General features: G+C 41.6%; 1 protein-coding gene across 3 annotated transcripts in view; it reads right to left on the bottom strand.

Moving 5' to 3' along the window:
• HOMER2 (homer scaffold protein 2) overlaps positions 1 to 22,039 on the bottom strand; it is a 57,535-nt gene that overhangs the window by 18,642 nt on the left and 16,854 nt on the right. For 2 of the 3 annotated variants that reach the window (XM_064456307.1, XM_064456309.1), the window contains exon 2: positions 15,495 to 15,651. The exons of the other annotated variant lie outside the window; for it this stretch is intronic. In XM_064456307.1, coding sequence (XP_064312377.1) covers positions 15,495 to 15,651 — 157 coding nt within the window. The remainder of the gene's footprint in view (positions 1 to 15,494; positions 15,652 to 22,039) is intronic. 3 annotated transcript variants of the gene reach the window in all.

Here is a 22,039-nt window from a genome sequence, read left to right as displayed (position 1 = left end):
GTTTAGTTTCTCTAGTTATAGAATTTATTTTAGAAGCTCTGAAATACCCAGAAATTTCAAGTGATAAAAAGTATTACTTCAGTCCTACTGTGCCTATCAAATTAGACAGCTGTGGGGAAAAACTAATAAAATGACTCATTTTATTGAAAGGCAAAAGCCTCACTCACTAGAAGCAGACTCCAAGAAGAATAAAATTCTGCCATACCTACTATGATAATCACTGAGTAAATACAAATATATAAAGAAACCACACCAAAGATACCTTTTAGGCCACAGTCCAATATTATCAAAGAAGTGATAAAAGGAATAACGAAGCCTGCAAATTGTAAACCAAGAAACATCTTACTGAGCAATAAGATGAAGTACATTAGTGTAGCACCTTAGAGGTTAATTTTTTCTATAGCCAGTGCAGAATCCAAGAAAAGGTTGAGGTGATCACACACCTTCAGGAAACTGACAGTTCATCTGTTAAATTTATAATAAGCTGCAATTAGTGAAACTGCCTGGAATGTGGCTCTACCTTTTTTTCCCTTAAATCCTCCTCTGTCAATCAGGCACTTCAGAAGTGCTGCATTCCTATGGAGAAGTGCAAACCTAAGTAAAAGCACAGGAGACTGAATCAGAGCTCATGGAAACTGTTTGGAGGAGCTGGATGCTGCAGGTACATCACACTTTCCACCTGGTCTTCCTCCCCATCCTCACCCCATCGCCCTGTCATGATTACAGGAAGATGCTGTAACATTAAACTTTGGAACCATCGGCCTGTACATTCACTTCCCATGTAAATCTGGTCATTGTTCCAGAGCAGATATAGTACATTGGCCAGGAAAAGATCATGTTGATCGTGTTTAGGAGAAAGAAAGGCTGTTACGCTTTCAAAGAACAACGAAAAGCAAGCCTTGCAAGCAGTCCTGCCAGGTAACCCAGCCTATCCCCCCGCCCAAAGCTGGCTCATCCTTGACTACATGAGACCAGAAGGAAAGTACTCCCTACCACTCCTCCATCTCCTGGGCAGGAGGCCTCCAGCCAGAGCAGAAGGCAGGGGAAGCTTTGGTGGCCACCGCAACAGGAATGTTCAACCAAACTGGGGAAATTTTCTTTTTTCATGAAAGGATGAGTCAGAATTTAAGTTTCAAAGGAAGAAGGAGCTGAGAAGAAGGGCGCAGAAGAGAAAGGACACACTTGAAAGCTGCTGTGGGCAGGATGAGCCCACAGGCTCTTTTCCACCCCTAACAGCGATCCAGTATTATAATTCTATAAGAAAAGGCAACTCATCAATTCAAATGGGGTCTTACAAAATAACTTTGCGTTTGGTCCTCATTCATATAATACACACACAGTGCAATTCCAGCTGCATCAGAAAACAGAATAAACTTGTGGACTTTCATCCAGGATAATGGATTCAAAAGACAAACTACTCTCTAATCAAATGCAATCAATCCCTGAAGCAGTTAAAGAGTTCTCCCTAAAGACAAAGGCAAAGAGGAGCATAATATAATAAGCACCTTACAGAATAATAAACTCATTCATCATACTGAGTTGTCTACATGCAGTTAAAAAAAAATATCTGCCTTTGCTCTCATCTAAATACAAGCATATCAGATGGCAAACGTTCCTGATACATCCACATAAGCCAAACAGAATCTCACACTAATTTCACTTCCTTTGGGAGAAAAACAATCCTGACAGATCTAAATTTTTATTTAAAGATGACACAGAAGAATTTTCATAGTGCAAGGTAGTGCTACATCAACCAGAAATGACTCCAGACATCTAGAGACACACCGGGTATATTCATCAGATAAAAGTGAATGCAAATAAGCTGGTGTAGAGCAGAACATTCACAGGCTATAACACACCCATCCTGCTGCCTTCCCACAGAGAGAAACTGCCAAATAAATTGAGCAGGGAGAGGTCACAAGACTACCTGAGTCCGTAGAAGGAAAAAATATGTACTGGCAGCTCACGCTGCTTATAATATATGAGCAGTGCCCATATATACAGCTGCCATTTCTTTTAGAGGATACTTTGAGAATTTAAAGGGTTCCCCTCCCACACTCCATGTATCACAACACTGCACTAAAGAAGCAAAGCTGATGTGGCTCCTGAAAATAAATTTTCCCAAGTCACCATTTCATTAACGTAAGGTGAACATGCATGCCGGCTGGCTGGAGTCCAGCGGGAGCAGAGCTGGAGCAACACATGGGGGTTTGCTGGCTTGGCTCGCAGCATACACCCTGGTCACATTGGCCCTTGCTTGCCAGATTCACAAGAGGGGAAAGCAGAGATGAGAGCAGGCTCAGCTCCAAGGGGAAGAGAGCAGTGATTGCGGTGGGCATTTGGCAGAGCCACCAGCACAGCCCGGAGGAGGAGGGCCAACATGCCAGCAGGAATTAGCCAGGATACTTCCTCTGATGAGACACCCACCAAAGGGGATGATGAGCCAATGCAGCCAGCTCTGTCAAAAGCTTCTTTACCTGGGAAAAGACTGAAATAACAGCTATGAAATAGCTAATTAATATATTAGCCAATGTATTTCAGAACTGTCTTGAATAAATCAGAAAAGGGCCTCTTATTCTGGGACAAGAGTGTCAAATTAAGAAGTAGCCTGGAATTTTCCCTTTAAATTCACATCACCTGTTACTCTGAAGTAACCTCACCTCCAGAAAAGCCCCAGGGCTCAAGGCCATAGAACCACTCATTAAGAAGTCACTACATTAAAACCTCCCCATTTCATTTTCACACCTCTGAATATGTGCTTTCCAGTTTGCAGACCTTGTGAAATTTAATTTCCCTAACCCACCAGGCTGCTAATCTTCAGTAAAGATGTATCCCAGTCTAAAAACAGACTTGAAGAGGGAAAGAAGCTGCTAATCCTCTGGTCACAGCTATCACAGGCTCAGCAGGTTCTTCCAGCTCATCAAGTTGCCGTGAATTAGTGAATTACTGGATGTGGAGATAAGGAGACAGGGATGTCTTTGCAGAGAAATTCTCCCTCTATCCCAAATATCCAGCAGCTCCCTTGTGGAATTAGCCCACGAACATTTCCATGATTTACACTATCCTTCATGACCTGCCATTCTCCCTATCTCTGCTGACAGCTTCTAGGCCAACATGTAACGTCTTTTCACCAATACGTCACTGGTGATAAACCTATCATCTCATGTCTACTCCTACAAAGCCAGCACACACATACATATTGTTAATCAAGACAGTGCTATTGAAGGGAAGAAAGAGAGTTCCTTGCTGAGGCCACCTAACAGAATAGAGCAGGAGCAGCATAAAGACATGCTCACAGCAGCGTAAGAACTTGGGGATGAAAGAAAGAACAGCCTTTGGCCAAAACAGTGAACCTGTAATGCAGGAGGATTAATTTTAGTTGTTTTACAAATCAGGGCCAGCAGATGTGATCAAATCTTTCTCCCCGCCCTTCCTGCTAAGTCTTTGTAGAAGGTGCTTAAAAAAAAAAAAAGCAACAGCACTTGTTCTAGCTTTGCTCCTTCTGCTGCACCTGACACTTCCATGGTGCTTTACCTGGGACAGGTTGAGGGTATGGGTTAGTTAGATTGGAAGCATTGTAAACGTATGTTAAGAAGAACATTGGGTGTCTCCATTTTGCTTTTCCTCCTGCTCTGCTCCACTGTTTGTGTGTAACTAAGGGATCCCAGAGCATAGGGTAGGCAACAATTGGCAGCACATCTACTACCAGACTTTTGTGCTGGGTACCCATCATTTTAGCCCTACAGTGCCAGTAAGCCTGGCCAGCCTCTGCTTTTCAAGAATTACTGTTCTACACAGTTAACCAGGACAGTAGTTATTTCACCCAGTGATGGACTCCAAAAGCTTCCATAAGTACATCATGTATTTCTGCAGGAGACAGGAGAGGAAGGGGAACCTCAGTGATTCATCCGCACTCTGCAAAGAAGATGATGCCAGGACGCCTTGCAAGCTGCAGAGGACTTGCTGCAGTCCAAAGCATTTACTTCCCAACCTGAGCTCCCTCTGCAGAGAGAGAATCAACCTCTATGGATAAAGCATCTCACATGCTGCTGCCACTTGCTTTTTTGGGGAAAAGGGCCATTTGTACAGTTGCACATAGCTTTTTTTTTTTCCCCTTCCCTCACCTTGCATCCCTGGGATAATTCAATGAATCATGAGGTCCATTTTTAACCCCAAAAGCAAAGAAATCAAACAAAAACCATACAGCTCGTGTCCTCCTTCATGAAAAAAGACGTAAAAATAGCCCCCCTTCTTCAATAAGAAGACTAATAACTGTTTTTCCTCTGGTAAAATATTTCTGTTGCAAAGCCCTTACTGAGAACCTGTCTAAATGCAAGGAAAGTGGGTTCATGATTATGTGAATTCTATTAAGTGAATCTCCTGCTACACCTACTCCACTGCGCTCTTTTTCTTCCCAAGGTAATTAACATCTCTGCAGAGTTGCCTTCCCACCTCCTCCACCCAGTCTAAATCTCTAAAATCTCCTATTTTTGCTTTGACATCTGACTAGATTTTTTTTTTCCTTTTAGGCACAGCACACACATCCACCCACCCACACGATTCAGAGCACCAGCAGCTGTTTCATGAAGAAAATCTCCAGCAAGGATTTTCAAACCCTCTATACTGGAACAAATTGTTACCCACGAATTTCATGCAATGTTTTACAAAATATATAAACCAAGGTGCTTGTGTGTTATTTTCACACAAGAAGTAAGATTCTAACTTCTCAGAGACAGAGAGAATAATACAGTGGAGACTCCTTATTCTTTCAGAGCTACTAAAGTTGGGGTGAGGGAGTAGGTTGTGTTATATACAATTAGATACAATAAAAAAACCCCATAGTTATATCACATCCACACTTCGGAGGATTTAATAAAAGCATATAGGCTCTGTGTAGAGTATAACCACATCCCTGTATGAATCACTGAAGCACTGGTCATTTTCTGCATTCTTCAAGCTGTATGACAACAGCTTCACTTAAGCCTGAAGGTCCTTCTGCAGAGGTCAGAAATGGCATGGCCATATGGCATCACTAAAGACGGCTCTACTCTTTAACAACCTACACACCCCAGAGAGAGGTCAGCAATGGGATAGCTTACTACTTTCTCTCTGAAATCTGCAAAAACAGTCCCTTGGTGTGAGGAATGGCCAAGAAGGGCAGGTACATTATTTTCAGGAGATGACAGGATCTACTTGTTACCTTCTAAAGCACTTTGAAGTGGTCACTGTAGAATGACAATCAAGGGCAACCAGGTCTAACAACACTTAGGAGCAATACACTAACATAACTGAAGATACAAGGTATCTATAAGATAATATAAAATCCCAATCCTGCATCCTCAGATATGCTTCACCCCTTTTTTTGCTGTCAGAAAATAAAGCTAGGTGGAGGTTAGCTTGGGTTCATGGGATCATCTTGTTCACTCCTCAGGGAGAATCAGCTTTGGACTTCAGCTAGTATTTAATGGTTGACAGTCATTTATACTGTTCCTCATTTTCCATCTAACAACCACTGTGCCATTGGATGCAACTTTGCAATCCAGAATCAAGAAAGAAGTGATGTTTGGGGTTTGTTTGTTTGGTTTTTTGTTTTTTTTTTTTTTTTTGTAAAACCAGGAAAATATTGCCTTGAATTATGTTTGATGCTTAAATTTTAAGAATACACAATACAGTGCAGTTTATTTATAAACTCCATCTGGCATGACTTGATTAGCATGTCTGATACATTAACTCTCCGAATAGGGATTTCCAAGGATTAGATACCTCTGGCACTACAACAGGGGGGTAGAAGGGAACAAATAATTCAGATAGCTCTTTCAGTGGACATGCAATCCTTAGAGTTTCATAAAGCACAGCTTATGGGAATTATTACTTTCAGTAGCTGAACTTAAAAAAAAGGGAATAAAAGTCCCAGATTATGAAACCAAGAGCTAACCAGTGTTGCTTGCATTGCAATTTTGATAGAAGTCCCTAATACCCTGGGAGGAGGATGTGGAAAGCTCAAGGAGATGGAGCATGTGCTCAGGTCACCTTTGGGCACCAGCTTCCTCAGTCCTCTTATAATTTATTTTGGAAGAAAAAGGCAGCAGCACAATGCAAAACATGCAAGCAAGCTGAGCACCACTGTGCTCCCTGGAATCTGGTGAGCAGGTATGAAAGTTTTACCATCTATAAATTCACCTATTTTAGTCTTATCCCATAGGTTTTGCTTTGCTAACGAAACAAAAAAGATGAGGGAAACATCTATAAACTCTACCATGTTGTGCCTGTGTTGATGATGTTACTAAAAACATTTTTCCCCCCCTCAATTTTCACCTAACTACAAGCATGGATTATTTTCACAAAAAAGTTGTTCAAGATCCTTCAAAAGCTTTGCCAAGTTCAAGGACTATGACATAAACCAGGCATCCTTTGCTTGATTCCTGGTTTCTTTACAATAACATCACATGGTTTAATTAACCTCTCTGGCATGTTGAGATGCCACATTCATATTTGAGTCTGGTGATGAAAAACAACTCTGTGTGAGGCAGCTATGTGCTGAAACACTTTCTTTTACAGAGCTTTTCTGAGAAATTTTATGGAGAAGTTTTAGAAAGGAAAAATCTACCCAGACCGGTTTCCCTGCTTGCTGATGAGCGGTACAGCAAGAAACCCTCCAGCACAGATTCTTAGCTTTCCTTTTTTCACCTTTTTAAAAAGTAACAAACTGCATTTCTGAAAATGTTTCTGCAGTCTCCTGGATTCAGTTGTGTGTGGTCTTTCCAAAGCCAGTGACACATGCACACACTGTACATATAAGCAGAAAAATGAGCCAGATAGGATCAAACAGTGACAGATGTACTTCTGTTGTTCTGTCAAGGATACAGCTGTTGCCAGCACTTTGTTATCTTTTCTCCTAAGCTTACTAACTGGCTTCTGAAGGATTTACTTCCAGAAATAATCCAGACAATGAACAGAGGATTTTTCACATTTCAAAGTTAATAATGTGGAAAGAGATTAATATAGAAACATTTAAGTGATATTTAAGTGATGAGTTCTACAGCTCTAGACTTTTTTTAAAAAAAAAAAAACAAACAACAAAAACAAAAAACCAAAACACATCCTCAGCAGATGATCATGATTTCTGGTTGATGCAGTCTCAAGGGACCCGCCAAATTTCCTGGTATTTACCATGCTCCGTTTCTCAGCTTTTGACAAGCTCTCTTTCACCTGAAGCCCCAAGTCTTGTTTGTGCAAACATTTTTAAATTTCCTTCCATTCCCAGCTCACCTCCACCAATATCAGCAATTCTGTAATTGCCGCTGCAGTTAAGCCCCAACAGTATTTTTTTTATCCTCTGAATACTCAAGGACCTGTCCACACAAGCACACCCAATATTACTAGCTCTACCTAGCTAAAGCAGTCTTGGCAACTCATGAAAATTCTCCTGCAGACACAACTCCAGGCAATGTACTATCCTCCCAATTACTAAATCATGGACCTCCCCTCAGCCTGAATTTCTGAATACTTGATATCACCCTAAGCAAATAAAGGGTGATGTAAGTGGGTAGGCTCACCCTTGGCCAACTGCTCTGCTTCTCCTTTATGCTTTATTTCTTTGTCACCAAATTCCAAAGAAAATGTTCTCAAGCTATTTTAACTTCTACAGAGAAATAAAAACTCTAGTAACTTTAGTCAAGCTGAGTATACCACAAACGTAGACAACACAAATATTTTTATCATCATCAGGAACTGTTATTTTCCTTAATTTCATTCGCTCTTATTTCAAAGATGTCTTTAAGAAGAATGTGAAGCCTTGGCGTGTATAGCAGAAGGATCCAGTGCACACCTCAGTGTGCTCACCCAACATAGATACTGATCCTTGTTTTAAAATGTGCATTTAATTGTCTATTTGCATCCGCCCTGCTTCAACTTCCATTAACCCCAACATTCACATTTCTCTTTGAAAGTCCACAGGCTGAATGATTTATATCTCCACAGGACCCCTTGGGAGCATAACACTTTGGGCACACCCTGTGCCTTTGAAGTGCCTAACCCACCACCCTATGCAGACACCTTCCTGCCACCCCAGCTGCAGGGCTGCTGCTGAGCCAGCACCAGCACCCTAGCCTTCACCACAGCAGCAACCTCTGCCTAGGAGGCACCAGCATCACCCACTGATAGCAAGTTTTGCGTAAATTGAGAGTTCCCCCTGAATCACTCAAAGTGATGCTAAAAAACTCTCGAAGCTGTATCACCACAACCCTATCATCTTTAAATGAAATCAGGAAACAGCTATGAAAAATATTATTTACTGCAGGTTGTTTCACTATCTGAATGAGAGACCAGTTCCTGCTTAGGTTAGGCTGGTGCACTATGACTTGGAGCAGGACAGATGTTCTGCTCTTAATCTGCTCACCATACAAAATGAAGGGAACTTCTCTAAGAAAGGAGCAGCTGACCCTCAGAGAGCAGCCCTATCCAGCTTCATTATTTACAGCAACAACAAGCCCAAAAGGGACTGCAAAAAGTCACTAGAGCCTCTTCAGGCATCTTTTACAAAGTACTTTGTTTAGCACAGTTGGTACTGTAACATGTCTCGGGCAGACGAGCATCATTCTCCAGCATGGGCTGGGAAATCTGAACCAGGAAAGGTCCACACTGCAACTGCCTTATGAAGCAAACTCATCTGATGAAAGTGATTGAATGGCATCAAATTATTTTAAAGGCTCTGATATGGACTCACAGTATATAAATACTGATGATATTACAGTTGCTCTGTCTCAACAGTAAAATATTTATCTATTATATGATGTATATATAAAGATCATAAAACCATAACTAATGTTTTTACTTAATAGTCATCTCGTTAGCGTAAAAGCAATGAAGACAGGATTATGCATTAAAATTATATTTTATACCATGTTTTTGTATTTCAAAATATGTTCTTCCTTTTATATGGGGGGTTAATTAGTTCCATTTGTTGGAATTACTCTTTTATGGCTCCAGTATCATCTCCAGTGCTAACAACCATGTTGAAATTGGTTCCAATAGCCCATGAAAAGCTTAAACTATGATGAAGAGAAGATGAAGGCCATCAAGTATGCTCAAATTTCTGTGTTACAATCATCAGCCAGACCAGTACTGGAAATCTTTTCTTAAGGCATATGAAGGTCTCTTTTGTGGACTGATATGGACAAGAATGCAGGAATACTAGATCAGTCAACTCAGACCTCCAGAGGTCAGAACCTGGTCACCTTTCCACTGGCTTACCCTAATGCAGCCTCACTCTTAAGCTGGGATGTGTCTTTTAGGCTCTTCAAACAGTAACAAGCGTCACATACCGCCTTTTCGATTAAAGGTCCTTTTTGTGTTCGTTCTCAGTGTCAGAAGTATAAGTAATATTGAACTCATGCTCCCCCCCCATGCCAGCTTTATGGTTGGCACTCTTTCTGGGATGACTAGAAAAGAAGAGATTTCCCACCCAGCCTGGAAGGAATGGCATGAAGGGCAAAAAGAGCACAGCTGAAAAAGTTTGGGAAAAAAAAAGAAATATCCATCTCAGTTACACAGCAGTGAAAAAAAGTTTTGAAAATCTGGAATAAAAAAATATCTACTGCTAATTTAATCAGATTTTACCAGCAGGGTCTCTCTAGAAATCAGTCCTGCCAATGCTGCGATCAGCAAAACAATCTTCAGGGCAAGGAGCAGGGCATTTCAGCAGCTGTCTTGGACCCCAGCAGCACCGTGCTCCTCCGGGATGCACACAGCACTCCTGACAAGCAATGGCCATAAATAAAACTAGGGCAGGCAAAACTGGAAATAAAAGAATCTTTGTCCCTTTGACAAAACACATATATATGCTCACCCACACCTTTCAAAATCATAGCATTTAATTCAGGATTTCTTTATACACATTAAAAGAAAAGGCTACACACCACTTTGTAAGATCACTTTTCATGTACTTTTACATCCCTTTATCTTTGGCCACCCAAGGCTGTAAAACATCCTCTGATCATTTCACTACAAAATTGTTAAACATGATATTTTAGGTAGTTAAAAAACTTAGGTATTAAAAAAACTTTAGGTATTTAAAGAATATAAAACACAGCACATCACTCCACATAATTCATTGAGTGTGGGGTCAGGCGAACACACACTGATACTCTGAATGTCAAGAGGGAAGGTGGTGATGTGATCGTTTCTGCTACACGTTATCGCAAACCAGATCCATGAGGTCTTAGAGGCACAGTTAAATGCTGCCACAGCAACACGGGCCCCTGGCAAGGTATGCATTGCCAGAAGCCTTTTTTAATTCAGTGCCAAAAATTTTGTAATATCTAAATTACTTGGTAGGTTTTTCCTGAGAAACAGTTGCTATTGGTTTAATGGCTGAATTTACGTCAATGAAAGAAAAAAAAAAAAAAAAAAGAACATAAAGAACTAGCCAGATGAAGGAATTTCATCTGTGCTACAATACCCTGCAATTTTCTTCCTGTGAAAGGAAAGCTTCTTAAATCTAAGAGTCACCTTTTGGCAAAATACTCTAGGATATTTTTAACAACTATGCCCTAAAATAATTCAATTTCCATGGGCAAAGAAAATGATTTGTTTTGAGTCTCTGAACACAGCACTGGAAGAACTCTGAATTTCCTCCCCGTGTGCCGAGGACACCTGCCTCTGCTCATGAGAACAAAAAAAAAATCACGGTCATAAAGAGGTGGGCAGCTATTAAATTAGGTAGCAATTAGGATTGGCACAGGAACTGAGAATGCCAGAAACACATCAAATATTAGCAGATTTACATATCACCCTTTCTTACTTCCCCAGATATCTGCTACCACAGGCTGCTGGGGCTCTGTTCCTGCCCACTTCATTCTGCTCTGGAAATCACACTATCCGGTGATACACAGCGAGTGTATCAGTGACACTCACTGATACAACCCATTATAAGCACATATATGACACTTAATCAAACAGCTTCATCATATTATATAATGTACTGTATTCACTTTGGGGAACACTATGTGAATACTAATTGGCAAAATTTGGCCCATATTCTTACTAATTGCAATTTACTTCAGAAATAGACCCACTGATTTTGCTTTCCCAGAACAGCAATTTTTCTGGTTCTCTCTTCAATACTTTCACACACTTACACCCAACTAAGCTGCTGACCTTCAATATTCAAGGTAATTGTTAAGTAATAAACTCTTTCAAATGATCTAGCAACTGGGAATGAGTGTCAGCTGACAATTTTTTTTTCCTCTGAAACACAAAGTCTTTGTTTCTGTATTGTGTATTTACCAAAATTACTCTTGCAGTCTATTCATCTTTTTAATCCTGATTTAATTTTTTTTAGTCATCTGTTTAAGCATCTCAGAGAGACAACTTGGGACTGGCATCTGAGATGGCTCTTGCTGTGTCACTTTTCTTTGCTGTTGCCATCTCAGAATGTCTCACTTTATTGCTGGCTATCAATTTTTAGGATAGCTTTATGTTCCTTTTTAACAACTTATTTCTCAAAAGATAAAACTGATGCTGTTGCAATCACAGGTTAACATCTGAAGATTTGAAAATGAGGACAGAATCTTTTTTCTGAGGGATTATATTTCCTTCTTCTCAACTTCCATACAGACAAGTTTCTCATCCTTTCCCCCTTGTCTACATTGTTTGGATAACAAGTATTTCCAAATTATAAAAAAATTAAACAAACCCACCAACCAGGGAACCACCATGCATTATTCCAGAGGATGACAGAGGGTATCAGTCTGAGTAATTTTCATGTTTTCAAACTTTCTTTTTGCCTCTAAAAGGCAGAATAATGTAGGTCACTGTTAATGAGGACCCATGTGTGTGGCTTTCTGCACACACTACACAGCAACCGAGCACTTACAAGTTCATGTTCTCCCTGTACCATCACTGTATTTTGTCATTTTTCAACAGGGTTGACTTTTGCCCACAACGCTGGGCACTTTCATATGGTGAAGTCTTTTGGCTGCCTCATTAACTCTGAATCAGTGTGTGACCTTGCATTGTATTGTATAATTTCCTCCAGCATTCATTATGCTGCAGTTTAAACAGCCTCTGGCTAGAAACTTCTTAAAACATCATGATGAAATTACTTTCTTGACAATATACAAGTCAATTATAATGTAATTAAAAGATGTATACACTGGATGATCTTAACCAAGATACCATTACTAAACAAGGGAATAGCTTAATATTTGTATGGTATCTGTGAAATCTTTTGCTATAAATTGTAAGCTACTGTCCACAGCACCTATTTTTCTGTGAAAGATGCAGGAATTATAATACTTGCTCTCTGCTAGCTTTGCAAACATAAGGAATTAAAGTGGTACAAGCTCTTTTGAAACCAGGATCTCCACTTTTCAGTGCTTGACTCCCCAGGCATTTCCATGGGGTTTTTGTTGTTGTGCTGGGAGGATTTGGAAGAAACCTGGCACCTAGAAGGTGTACGCTCTCGCCTGGCTGCCCTCCATCATATCAGAACTCCTGGTTTTCAGCACAAGCCTCTTGCATATCCCTCTGCAAGGGAAGAGTTAAGCTCCCTTGACTTCATTCTGCTCCCTACCTTTACCCTACTCCCCTTCTGTCCCATTTTCCTCTTTGCTTCAATGTCCATCTTCACCACCTCTGCATGTACCAGACAGGCCCTTCTGTCCTTCCCCACAGTTTGGCAAACAGGTAAGGACCCAAAGGCAGCATCCTACTGTGTCAGGCAGAAGAGCCAAGCAACTCCCCCACCCCTCTGCCAGCCATGCTCACAAAAGGAGTTCCCAATATTCATGCCTTTAAACACATGGGCTCAGTGGTTCCCTTACTCCCTCCCCTTCAGCCCACTCCCCTCTGCCCTGTGGCACCCATCCTCACCCTTCTGCACCCTGGGGGTTTGGGGACAACATACAGGGACCTGCCAGGAAGGAGAAGGGGACAGGCTATGCGTGCTGGGAGAAGAGAGGATGGGCCTGAAGGACAGGGGACTGCAGAACGTCTGGACCTTCAGAGACAGCAGCAGCAGCCTGAGGAAGCCACTCCTGCAAGAATCTCGGCCCATCAGGTTGGTGGTACATCGGGGGAAACGAAATACTCCTCAGGTTGACATTACACAGCCTGCCCCATGTTCTGCACAACAGCAGCGCTAATGGGTTTCAGCAGCCCTATGGTACTCCGCATACTTGCAATTCAACATGCTGCCCAGAGCAATACATTGAATGCTAAAATGAAATTTACGCAACTGAGTAATGAGCAATGTTTAAGTGAAGAGCCCTGTATTCTTGATAATTTTAAAATATTTTTATTGTTACTATGTAATTCAACATAAGGTAAAAAAGCCAAAATCAGTCCAACAGCTGCATGCAGTTTGGATTTAAGTGAGATTGCAAGCCAATGTGCATCATCTGTTTGTCTAAAATAAACTGTTAGAACAGCAGTTCAGACAAGGATGGAGAGTTGTAAGAGATACACATCCTTTGTTACCACCTTCCTCCTAGGGCCAAGCCCCTTAATTTACTTGAGCTTCAGCTTTTTTGTCTTTAAACACAGGTAACTTCTGCCTGTAGTGATGCTGTGATGCTAATTCATCTGGTATTTGCCAACACACAGAAGACTTCACTCTAATAAGTGAGATGTATAGAAAGCAGGACAACACCAACCAATGCTGTCTATATTCTTCCTCACAGTCCTACCCAGTTTCATTTTTGGCTAGAAAAGTAGGTCAAAACACTAAACAATAGTTGTTAGATAGAGAAAAGCAATTTTTAACTTATTTGGGTATAAACACCATTCTTTTTCCAAATCAGCACTCTTAAAATGGACAGGCAGGGTAACTGGGGCCTCTCCAGAGGCAAGCATGAAGGCAGCATCTCTCTTGGCCTGTTCCTCAATCCGCCAAGGTTCAATACAAGAGGAATAATTCATGTGGCCAGCAATTGATTCTTTCTCAGGAAGCCTCGGGAAGAATTTTAATCATGGAAAGCTCACCTTCTTCTGGGACATGCTTAAAACAGGGGGGTCGTTCCTTCTGAATGTCTCTTGGGCAGATTACAAGGCAAAGCTTGGATGCGCATCTTGGTCTCAGCACACATTTTGCGGTTCTGGGCAGGACCTCTGGCTGTGGGCATATGCTGCCCCTGCAGCTTCCCCTTGCCACATACAGTAATTACTTTCTTTTCATTAATTGGTCTTAATGCATGCATGCACATCCACAAATCAAGTGAGTACAGCAGTCTTGCCTTAGAAGTCACACTCGCCTGGGTCTGTAAAGCCAACAGCCCACCAGCACCAGCTTCACCCAAGCAGGAGCAGGAGTGTAAGCAAATTTTGGAGGACTCTGCTTTCCCCAGCAAGTTGCAGGGGTTGTGTGCGCTGACTGCAGACGGAGGCAGCCAGGGCAGTTAGCTGACATTTCTGGAAATGAACACACCAGCACAAACACAGTAATGATGGTGATATATTAATGCTGTACCGATGTCAATGAAACATCACCATCAGCTTAAGCAGGCAGTATGGCTGATTTATAAGCCAATATATAACCAAATATAGCACAGGACTTGTTCCGAAAAAAAAGTATGTGAAATAGGCATGACAGATAGAAAAGCTTTATTAAGGAATGCTTTCTGCGATCTCTCTCTCCCAGGGCAGTGATATTTTAACATCCTCATCCAAACAGGAACACAGATAAACAGGCCGTAAACTTGTCTCGTTACCCTGTAGTTTATGCTTTGGCAGAAGTGACCAAAGATTTTTGTACACGAGTGAAATGTTTTAACTTACACCTTTGACTGGGGTCTGCTACGGGAAAGCAGTCACCTTACAAGTTACTTCGGAGGGACTGATCAGACGGACAAATCTAGCACATAATAAGAACAGTTGTCTGAGCAACCCATTCAACCTGGCTGATAGGGATTCTTATAGGAGATACTTCAGTACACTATCTGGTAATGCAAAACAAAATACGAAAAAAGAGTAGGGGGGAAGTCTTCATGCCTAATTTGTCACCTAAGGCTGATGAACTCCAGTACGAAAGCTGAAAAAATTCAAGTGCTAACCTGTAAACAGTTCAACCAGGCACAAGTGAATATGCAGTTGGCATTTACATTAAAAGTTCTAGTCTGTACATATATGTCTCCTTGTTCCCTTTAATAAGAGAATTTTTTCACCAAAAGGCTGAGGTCTTAATCTACCTAATATGAGTGGTGGTTTTAGATACTGTGCTACAAGCTCCATTTGGACACTTAAAGCTCTTGGCTCATTAAGATCATGAAGTCAATTGATTTTATCTCTGACTAGTTTAAGTTTGGCAAAATAATATTTAAGGTGCCCTGTGTTTTTCCTGTTATCACTATAAGTGTCCATAATGGATTATATTAGAAAAGTGAGTATTTATGACCTTAAGTGCTTAATGTAGCCCATCTATGTCTATCTTCAGCCAGGGCTGACAGTCACGATCCTCTCAGCACAGTAAACACACCGTGGTACCATCAGCCTCCTACCTTGGCTCCATCCACACTGATAATCCGATAGCTGTTTCTCGTGCTGTCATAGAAGTAGGAAACAGTTACAGCCTGCTTGCTTGCAGGAACCCAGTTCTTCTTCGTGCTGGGGTCAATTTGGAAGACATGGGCTCTGGTGGTGAAGATGGGCTGTTCTCTGGAATAGGGAGGGACAGGAGAAATGGATGCATGAGTCTGTGGAAGATGAAATGTCCCAGAAGCCCAGCCTTGACCAGGCATGTTGAAAGCACAAGACAGAGAGCGCCTGGCAATCCCCCAAGTGAAAAGGCAGAGCAGTGACACTGCTAAGCCACTATCCAGCCTTGAGTACCTCTCCCTGATATAGCTAAGTGACATTCAGTGCCCTAAAGTTACTGCCATAGCCCAGGAAGCAATTGGCTTTTTTCTCCCCATGTTACACTAACTCAGTACCCACCTTTTCCTCAAATACTTATTTCCAAGAAAGGACACTCACATGCATTCTTTCTTTTCCCATCCACGTATTTTGCCAAAGGCAACAACAAGCCCCCCCATGGCTGGATTTCCTCCTGCCACGCATTCCTGTGAACCGTTACCTACAGCCAGCCTTCCTCTGTGGATGCACCAAGGAGTCCAGCGACCTACAGGCATGGTATAATTGCTGAAATATTAGTCTCTATCCTTAGAATCCCACTGTTCTGTGAATGTGCATGAAAATTTCATCAGATGCAAACCCAGTCAATCATCCTGGGAAGTGAGTGGGAAAAGACAGACAACCAAAACCCTGTGTGATATATATTGTCTTTCATTTTAGCTCTCAGTGGATGACATACTGCCCCTGACACCCCACTCCTAAACATCAGCCCTCCTCGGATGCTTTTTCTCATCAAGAAAATTGTGCACACAGTGGAGGGGTTTTGTTTTACCTTCAACACATGACAAAGCAAATCACACATAAAAGCAGAGAAGATGCAGGACCAAAAGAACAAATGTGATACACACAAAGTCATCTAGGTTGAAGATCAGAATGAAGATTTACTTAAAGGCCATAAAACTAAAATTAACTTCCAACTATGCCTTTAATCCAAGTTTAGAAGTAGAAGTGAATTGCAAATCAAGCTTTACAGTGCTTTTATATACATTTTTATGCTTTAACTCTTAAAAGCTACAGTATATAATGGTCTATATTAAGTGTACCTCAATATATTCTTATCACATACAAAAAATTATATCATGCATAGTTACACTTGACAGAATTATGACAGGATTCAGAAACAATTGTACCACAATAGAGTTACCGCCCAAAAATGTTTACCACATGGAAACTGAAAAGGCTGCCAGGCTGAATTTTGCACAAAGCAAATGAAAAGAGGTAGGTGAAAGGCCAGAGAGATCTCTTGCTTTCATATGCTATTCTTTCCTATTCATACAAATAATTCTGTTCTATTATTCTCCCCCCTATAGTTTTGGAACTACGTTTTCATTAAAATATCTATTATGTTGAACTCCTTGTTTATCCATCCACCTGTGCATTTTTGGAACAGAATAACTTCAGGTACTATATAGAGGAACTGTATCAAACATCACACATGATCTTGACCATTGCAGTTAAATTAAAATCAAGGGGAGTAAATTTACAAATATCAAACAGATGAAGTTACTGAAGTGTAGAATTAGCTCAGGAAAGATGGAGCGAGCTTGCAAAGCCCAGCAAGTCCTCAGGAGGGAGAAAACGAAATACAGTTTTCTCCTTGCAAGACATACTCCAAGTTTTACATTTTTCCAGGGGCTACCACGCAGGTTTCTGGATGGACAGCTGTGCTGAACCCTGTAAAATACTTCTATGAAACAAACTGAAATTACAATGGGACTGTCATATTACAGTTGTGTAAGAGTAGCATTTGCTTCAGGTCTTCCTTATCAGTAACACATTGAACCTGACACTCATTTCAACACACTAAAATCAATGCTGTCCTCAGGTGGGAGGAAAGAAGGGGCAGGTGTCCATAACATTTTTAAAATATTTCCATCATCCATTACAGAGGATTAGCAGTGTAACACCCATGAAGGTTGTGGAGTTTGTTTGCAATAAGGAATGCAGGGAAAGGAAGTTTCCCCCAAGCTGCTTACTCTTTTACCCTAAAAATATGTACTTTCCCCAAGTGAAGAATAATTTTGAATTTATTTCACCTTTCACTTAGCTCTATATTTTTAGTGGATTCCTCTAATAATTGGTTTTGCTAATGGTAATATGACCTATATTTCACAGTCTAAACTTTCAGAAGTTTCTTCCATGCAAACCTATTCCACAAACAACTTTAACTCTGTTAATTCATCTTAACAATACCAGAAAACACTGTTAAAACTATGCCTGTCCTCTCTGCAGCAGGAACAGTAAGCATATAAAGTATGTCTGGACATAATAAAAGTAGAATGAAGGGAAAGACTATCTCCATTTTTTCAGGAGTCTGGTAGCAGCTACTGTTGTCAACAGGAGCTGTATACAAGCATCCAAGTGGATAAACTGATGGATAATGAAGCTCGGGCCTTGAGATAGCCATCTATCCATTCATGTGGGGCTTCTATTAAAAAGTAAAGGCAAAACCTAACTATGTTTTCTAATCCTTGTGATTATTAAACAACAAAAAGGTGTATTTTGTCTTTCTGGGTGCAAACAGCAGCCCTATCACTGACAGTATTACTGTGCTAGTTGATAAACTAGCCAACAGTATTGACAAACTCCAGTGGGAGGGGAAATATCCTCCTTCATTGCATGTCAAACTCGTCTGACCAGTGAAGCACACACAAGCAACCATAAAACTGCAGTGCATAATTTTAAAATGAAACGCTGAATTAGACACTTTAAAAATACTTACCACAGCCTTACAGAGCCCAAAATGGAGAAGGATTATTCTGCGTTACTCACTTGCAACTTTTGACATTCAAGAAAACACGTCACTGATAGAGGATTGACCTTGTTTTCCAGGGCTTCTTACCTTTTCACTTTGTCAGAGATTTATCAGGTTTTACGCTTAAAACAACAACAATGCTAACTCAGAATTCTTGCAGCACAGCCTGCACCATTTGAGCCCCTGTAAGCTGGTCATTACGTGAGACTGCCAGTTATCCCAGGGAGGCAGGGAGCAGTGGTACTGCCAGCCAGGCTGCAGACTCGTAAATCAGAAGAGAAGAATTTATGAATGTTTAAACTCTCATGAATTTTAACCGAAGTTGTTAATGATTGATTGAATACTCTTTAAAAGAAAAACGTTCCTGTGAGGGTGCCATAGCAGTGGCACAGGCTATGGCACAGTGGAGTCTCCTTCCCTGGAGACATCCAAAACCCACCTGGACGCGTTCCTGTGCCCCCTGCTCTGGGTGTGCCTGCTCAAGCAGGGGGTTGGGTGAGATGATCTCCAGAGGTCCCTTCCAACCCCCACCATTCTGTGATTCTGTGAGACAAAACTCAAGTAAAAGACAATCATCCTCCATCAATGTAGAAATATGTCATAAACCTTTTCTGAAGAATTTAAAAAGCAAAAACCAAGACTCTGGACCTAACTAACTGCATCCACAGCTGCATGAGATACAGTATCACTTTCTGGTTAATATAGAACCATGCCAAATTTTACAAGTGTGTTACTAGCTGCAAGCCATGTGTTTTATATTACTCTTCCGAATCAATGAGAATAAGCTCTCACTTAGGAAAAGTTCAAATTAATTAATTAAAGTTCCTTGTTTATAATGTGAATCATGAGCACAAACAGCGATTTAAATAACTTCAGCTGTAAAGAGTCTTTGCTGACTGGCAGCCAGCACCATAAGGGCTGATGGAGCCACAGCACGGTGAGCCCTGTCCGGGCAGCCAGCCAGTCTCTGGGAGAGCCCCTGCCCCTGGACCCCAGCCACCCACAGCGCTATGGGGAGCCAGCTCCAGCTCTGAGCAAGGCACTGACAATGCGAACACTTCTGTATTAGAGCAATCTTTTTTGGTAGTAAACACAACACAGTGATTCATGTGGGTGCCTGTAGGATCAGCACCCAAGTTCTTTTAAATGTGCAAAGTGTCCAGCGGCTATCGGGTGGATAGACTGACCGAGCAGGATATAGAACAAAGCAGCTCCTGTACTTGTTGTAGGATCTAGAACATCAAACGCACTTGTGACAGGAGCTCTGGTACTCCACCAGAGGCAAAACCACTATCTGCACATGTTAAAACTTTCATTAACAGATCACATATATTTTCTGAGATAATATCCCTGGTTTATGGGACAGGATTATTTGTGCGTGCTGCACACTAATAGTAGACAGCTTTGCATTAACTGCCTAATTTACCAATTGTAATCAATATATTTTTAAAAGAACATGTCCTCAAATAGCTGCCATTTGGTGGAAGATGCACATGCCTGCAGACAGCACGTCAGCATAGGGTTTTTGGAACATAGTGCTTCCTGCTACAGGCTAGCATCATGCTCATGCTGAGGTTTATACTACCTGACAGTGCCAGCAGATCCACAGTGATTTGCTATAAGTATTAGGTAATGAGGACCTTTCAAGAAAGAAGAGTAGGTACGAATGCAAAATCCTGCCTTGTGACATACACATGACCATCACTGGCCATGATACAAACAATGATTTTGCTAAACACAACACGATAAATTTGGTATCAATAGTTATTTGGATTGAGCATTGCTACTACTGCCTGACAGTGCAATAAAAAGAACTAATCCTTTATGTATATCTTCACATACAATGGTGTTTGGACTGCCATTTGTATTTATTTATAATAATTCAAAAATACGCAAGATTGCTAAGAAAAGGAGTGCTGTTCCCACACCACTCCTCCCCAGGTGTGGCCAGCTGTGCACACACAGCTCTCCCACCCACCCACCTAACAGCCACCCTCAACAATTGTGCGAAATTGTGACAGTAATGATGCCAGCTCCCAAAGCCACCGAGCACAATCTGCGCCTCTGGCTTCTCAAAAACATGTGCACAGCTCCCAAGGGGAAGAGCACATTAGTGAGCCAAATTGATGTCTTCAGTCCCAAACAAAATTGAATAAATATATCCTGCTCCTTGACAGGGCAAGCGCTCCAGTCACTCCTTCAAGACCCCAGAAGTCACCAAACATCTCCCTTCAGCCAACAGCAGTGCTGGCATTGGGGGTCCCCATGCCTTGGGGTGCGCAGCTGCCCTGCCAGGCTGCTGCTCCTTGCCTTTCTAGATTTTACCGTTACATGATGGCCCCTGAGTTCATGGATGGACATCTTTCTCCTGTTTGAAACACTCATCTCAATGAAAGTCCAGGCAAGTAATGATGCCTAAAAATTACCTGTGAAAATACAGTTTCATCTACCCGTAACACTACTCACTTGTTCATAGTTGCACATCTCAAACTTTCAAAACAACCAAACCCTCTCCCTGAAACACCAAAATCCAAGTAAAGGCAGACCTCTGATGAAGGATGTAACTGCTGTGGGAAGAAGTTACAGTTCATGGTGTCACACATGCTACTTAGCACACTTGTAGTTTATACACAAAATTAATCTTTGCTCAAAGCAAAAGAGAGTCTGCTATCCTCCAGTCTGTTACCTCTACATATTGAAGGCTTGTACCATTTTGGATCAAATCTTTTCAGGAATCTGAAAACCACAAGAATTAGCTTCTTAACAATGACCAAGGACAAAGTCAGAGGATCCCTCCTTGCCTCACCGCACACACTTCAGTCAAGACAAGTGCATCACCCTTACACTGGCCACAAACAAAGCAAATTCAGCTGTCTCAACCCAGTTCCCCGAGATACCGCAACTGCAACATCCATCACTGCCTTGTTCATGGCTGGGGTCAGGGACCAGGATGGCAGGCTTGGCCCAGTCAGCATAGCAATATGCAGAGCTGGGGAGAGGCAAATGCTAAACCTGCACATTTTACAGATGTGGTGGCAGCAAACTGGCATTATGAAAGCAGGCAGCTTGCTCCCTTCCCAAATTGGCATATGCTAATTAATCCAGGTCATTCAGATCTCATCAGCTGTGACAAGCAGGTTCTGGTGCCAGCTGCCAGCATACACAACCAGCAGAAGTGAAGGGCCTGTTTCAACTTGCAAGGGTGCAAAACTCAGCATGAAGCAAGCAGGTGGGTAATGGCTCCATTTTACACCTGAGGAAACAGCCACTGAGAGTGAGATGGCATCCCAGGACAACAGAGACAGTAGCAAGCCTGGAAATAAAATTAAATCACCTCATTTCCTCTCGGTAGCTTTGCTATTGCTATCATTGCAGGGCAGTTTTATACCAGTTCTTCTACCCAGGGAAGTTTTTGACTACATGAATTTAAAAGGCTAAATCAACAGCGGAATATTCACCACTCAACAAAGGACACTATTGTAAAAATTAACAGTCTTTACAGACCAGAGAGAAGCTATCGGTGGTTTTAACAATTGCTCCTACATGAAGTGGAAGAAGGTGGGACAGGATGCCAGCTCTGCAAATCACCTGCCCGCAGCCAAGCGCTGGTAGCTGGATGCAGGTCTGCCGCAAGCAGCTCAGCTCCACAGACCTGGG

The sequence above is a fragment of the Phalacrocorax carbo genome, chromosome 7 (assembly GCF_963921805.1).
Source record: "Phalacrocorax carbo chromosome 7, bPhaCar2.1, whole genome shotgun sequence".
Lineage (NCBI taxonomy): Eukaryota > Metazoa > Chordata > Aves > Suliformes > Phalacrocoracidae > Phalacrocorax > Phalacrocorax carbo.
The sequence above is the reverse complement of the archived record's forward strand: the minus strand, read 5'-3'. Positions and strand labels throughout refer to the sequence as shown.